We start from the raw sequence: 4,728 nt of genomic DNA on the forward strand, positions 1-4,728 counted from the left end.
TTTATAATCAGATATCTTGGATTTTTACACCACCTTACCTGTAAATTATATATACATAGAATATTGCAGAATTATATCTAATACACAATATTTTCACTATTAATGCTGGTATAATCTTTATACACTGGCCCTTATGTTTCTTTTTATTTTTTTTAATTAAATTATTGCATTGTATAAACTTTGACTGCAAACGGCCCCCCCTCCCCTGCCTCCCCCCTCCCTGCTTCCCCCCCCCCCCTTGGCTATTCACTGTCCGACTTGCCGTCTTTCGCCGTGGTGGAGTGGTTGTAGAGCCCCTGGGCCATGAGGTGCACTGCCAGGGAGTTCTTGCTGCCCGTCGCCTTCTTGATCTTGGCTCGTTTATTCTGGAACCAGATTTTAATCTGGGACTCGTTAAGCCCCAGCTCTTGGGCCAGGCTTTGCCGCCGCTGCTCCGTCAGGTACCGGTTCGTCTGGAACTCGGCCTTGAGTCTCTGCAGCTGCTCGGCGGTGAAGGCGGTGCGGGGCCGCTTGTCCTCCTTGTTGGGGTTCTTCTTCTTTGGTTTGCGGGAGCGGGGACCTACGGCCGGGAGAGAGGAGAAGCACCGACACCGCCACGCTCCGCTGCGGGCGGCCCCACGCCCGCCGCCACCCCGCCCGGGGGCACCCCGCTCCCGCCCGCCTCCCGCCCCCCGACACCCCCTCCCCAAGAACAAGAAAGCCCGTTTTGTGCCTCGGCTGCCGGGGGACGCTCGGGGGGCGGCGGGAGGGGAGCCGCAGCCCCTCCGGTGCCCCCGCTCGCTGCCCGGCCGCCCGCGCCGCTCCCCGCATCCCCTTCCATCCCGGCCGCAAAGACATTCACCCACCCCTTCCACCCCGGGGGTGCCCGGCAAGCCAAGCCTGCCCCAGCGGCAGCGGCACCGAGCTGAATTTTATTCCCTGAGCAGGGGATTATTTGTTTTTTAAGGAAACCTCTTTTTTTTTTTTTTTTAAGGAAACCTCTTCTTTTTTTTTAAGGAAACCTCTTCTTTTTTTTTAAGGAAACCTCTTTTTTTTTAAGGTAACCTCTTTTCTTTTAAGGAAACCTCTTTTTTTTTTTTTAAGGAAACCTTTTTTTTTTTAGGAAACCTTTTTTCCTAGGAAACCTCTTTTTTTTTTTTTTAAGGAAACCTTTTTTTTTTTTTTTAAGGAAACCTCTTCTTTTTTAAAGAAACCTCTTTTTTTTTAGGAAACCTCTTTACTTTTTTCCTGCCCTTTTTTTTTTTTTTTTTTTTGGTGGGTCGCGATAAAAAAATGGAAATCAGCCGCCTGTTTACATTGCCAGAAGAAACCGGCCGCTTTGCTGCAGTGCCCATATGGCGCTGCGCGGCCCGATCCGAATCGCCGGGATTATTCTCGGGAATATTATTCTCGGCAGCACAAGGAGCCTTTTCTGCCCGGGCCGAGCCATTGTGAGGATGTATGTTAATTAAATATTAACAAAGGAGAGCGTTGGAGAACAATGGAGTAAATTCCAATTCAGCCCTGAATATTACCTCTGAGTAAGAGTTTGTTTTCAGACATTACGAACTAATTTTCAACTCGTTTTACAATCCCTCCTTCAGCTGGCCGGCTCTCCGGGTGAAAATCCTAGCTCGCCGCTTTTGTAAGAGAAAACCCCATATTATTTTTTTTTTTTTCTGGGAGCAGGTCTCCTGCGTGGCGCTTCCCATTCCTTCCCCCAATGGTTTCTACTTCTTTTTAACGAGTGTTTTACCAATCTGCCGGGGCCGGCCCTGCTCTCCCCGCCGTAGCAGAAGGACATTTACTCCCTGGCCTTTTATTTTTAGATTTTTTTTCAGTGTTTTTCTCGATAATTTCAGGAGGTTCTGCCCAAGCCCTTGCCAAGAGACGGACCCTGCCAAAGAAGTTCCCTGGCTCTTGGAAATGTCCCCCGGCCCCTACAGAGCTGACCTGCAGCACATGGGGGGGGGGAGGAAATTAAAAGAAAGAAACGAAACGGCGGCCGCTCCGAGGCCTCTTTTACAGAAATAAACGATCGCGGATTGTTTTGGGCTAAAAAAAAAATAATCAAAGCAAGGCGAGGCCTGTGGAAATCCACCCTCCCCTCCCCAAAACACAGCGCGGGGGTATTTTCCTGGCAGGGCGGAGGGCAGCTCGCCGGGAGGATAAGCGGGGAGCCCAAAGCCAGGGTTTTGTTTTTTTTTCCCTCCCTCTTTGATAAAACCCGGCAGTTGGTGGGAAAAGCCCCGAGCCCGGGCGGCCCCGGCTCCTCGGCGGCGGCGGCGGGGAGGGAGAGACCCCCCGCGCCCACCTCGTCCCTCCGGCTCCGCGCATCCCCCGCCACCCCTTCGCCTCCCCGCATTTTCGGGCGATTTTAAGCAACACCCCCCCTGCCTAAAGAAAGAAAAAAATAAAAAAGGAGAAGAAGGAGCGGGAGCGGGGAGCGGGGTGTTTCCCCCGCCGCCCTCCCGGGCCGGCGGGCGGGCGGAGGCGAGGCGGGCAGCCCGGGGAGGGGGCTGCGGCGGGGGGAGCGGGGCGGCCCGGCGGGGCAGCTCTTACCTGAGGAGGGCCGGTCCGAGTACCGCGTGCAGTAAACCCAGGCGGGCCAGAGCATGGGCTGGTTCCCGGCGTTGGAGCTGGCCTGGGAGCTATCCGAGTCCGAGCTCACCGACAGGTCGCCGCCGCTCAACCCCCGGGCTTTCAGGGCCGCCTCCAGCGCCGCGGGGTCCCCCCCCTTCTTGGCGGTGCCGTGCAGGGCCAGCCCGGCGGGGCCGCCCTCCCCCCGGCCCGGCGAGCCCGCCCCGCCACCGGGTAGCGGAGCCCCGGGGGCCGGCGCCGCGGCGGGGCTGCGGCGGTTCTCCGCTCCGGGCCGCCGGGGCTCTCCGCCGGGGCCGCCCGCCTCCTTCCTCCGCCCGAACTCGGGCCGTAGGATGTTGTCGATGAAGAAGTTGGTGATGCGGTGCGGGTGCGGGTGGGGGTGCGGGGGGTCACCGGGGGGAAGCAGCAGCCCCCGCCGCCCGCCGCCGCCGCCGCCGCCGCCGCCGCCGGGCTCCGCGTCGCCGCCGGACTCCTGCGGCTCGGCCGCCTCCTCCCGGGGGCTCCGGCCGCCCTCCTCCATGCTGCGCGGCCGGGCCCGCCGACGGCTCCGCTGCCCGCCCCGCCGCCGGCCGGGCGGCTGCCTAGCGCTTTTTGTTGTTGCTGTTGCAGTCGGTTGTTCTTTATTTTAAATTTTTTAATATATATATTTTTATATATATATATATATATATATATATACACGCACACACAGGTGTCTATTTGCTTTCGTTTCTCCTGGCCGCGCCCGGCATTCAAAATCCAGAGTTTGCAAAAAAAAAAAATTAATAGCAATTAAAAAAATAATAATAAAGAAGCCAACCCAGGGAGACCCCGAAGCCAGCAGCCGAGCCTCCACGAGTTCCAACTTTGCCAAAAATGAAAAGAGACGGGCTCCGGTCCTCCCGCCGCCGCTCGCCGCCTCCTGCCGCCGCTCAGCCGCTCGGTCCCGCGGCGCGCTGCCGCCTTCTCCCCCGGCCACCGCCGCCGCCGCCGAGCCTCATCCGCCGCCCCCGCGGAGAAAAAGATTAATAATAATAATAAAAATAATAACTGGGGGGTGGTTAGGGGGGAAGGAAAAAAAAAAAAAAAAAAAAGAAGCGGGTGCCGGGGCGGGGGGTGGAGGCGGGCTCTCAGAAGCCGGTGTCCCGCGGAGGGCAGGGCGGTGAGGGGCTCCCCGCGGGGCCCCGGCCGGCAGCGCCTCGCCCCGCGCCGCCCCACGCCGCCCCGCGCCCGGACATGCGGGGGCCGCCGCGGGTGGGGGGGCGTCCCGCCCTGCCGCCCGCCCTGCGCTGCGCTACGCCCCGGCGGCCGCCGCCACCGCCGCGCCCGGACACTTCCACTCCGGATTGTTGTCCTTTAAGGTTTTAACGGGGCCCCCGTCGGTGACGTCGTCGGCCCGGGCACTTCGACACGTGCCTCGGGCCAATGATAAAGCGGACATGCGCACACGTGGTGCGGGGAGCTCCGTTAAGTGACAGCACCCACGCCCCTCCCCGCCGCGCCCCCCCAAGCCGGGCCCGGCCGCCGCGGGGATGCGTGCGGGGGAGCGGGGGGGGACCCGCCGTGGGGTGCGCACCGCCCCCCCTTAACCCCCCCCGAGCTGGATTATTGGGGTTTTTAATTGCCCCGCTGTTTACCGGGGGGGGGGGGGGGGCGGCATCCCACAATTCCTTGCAGAAATGCATAAATGATATTAAGCGAGCGGCGGTGATACAAAGGGGGTCCGGGGGGGGCGGAACGGGGCCCGGCCCGGTGCCCGCGGGCTGCCCGGGGGGGTCCGGCGCGCCCCTCCCCGCGGCGCGGTTCGGCCTCCGCGGCGGCGGTAATTGACTCGTCTCCTCCTCCCCGCAGTCGGACAGGAGCCTTTGATCTCCCCCGCCTGCGCCCGAAACGGCAGCGCGGAGCCCTGCCTCCCCCCGCAAACGCCTGCCCAGCACCCTCCGCACCCCCCAAAAATCCCTGCTTCTTTGGAACGGGAAAGTTGCCGCTGCTCTTCTGCCTTAAATCCCCCGGAACAAAATTAGGGAGCAAAGTGCGGCTGGATGGGAGAGGGCTGGGGGGGCTGGGGGGCGCGGATCCTCCGCGGGGCGCGCAGGAGGGGGGCGAGGAGGCGGGGGGTCGCGTCCTCCCCCCCGCAGCCGGCCCGTTATCCCTCCCCGGGCCCGCCGG

The 4,728-nt window shown here is 60.8% G+C and overlaps 1 protein-coding gene across 1 annotated transcript; it reads right to left on the minus strand.

Moving 5' to 3' along the window:
• Nucleotides 1-242: 242 nt before the first annotated feature.
• On the minus strand, nucleotides 243-3,100 carry EN2 (engrailed homeobox 2). The gene is made up of 2 exons (XM_087763243.1): nucleotides 2,542-3,100; nucleotides 243-559 (listed from the first exon to the last, which is right to left on the minus strand). Exons 1-2 carry the CDS (start codon nucleotides 3,098-3,100, stop codon nucleotides 243-245), a joined length of 876 nt encoding a protein of 291 aa, XP_087619369.1.
• Between the last annotated feature and the right edge of the window lie 1,628 nt (nucleotides 3,101-4,728).

This window comes from Nipponia nippon, unplaced genomic scaffold, assembly GCF_047370975.1.
Source record: "Nipponia nippon isolate SJK-2023a ecotype South Korea unplaced genomic scaffold, ASM4737097v1 scaffold_1, whole genome shotgun sequence".
Lineage (NCBI taxonomy): Eukaryota > Metazoa > Chordata > Aves > Pelecaniformes > Threskiornithidae > Nipponia > Nipponia nippon.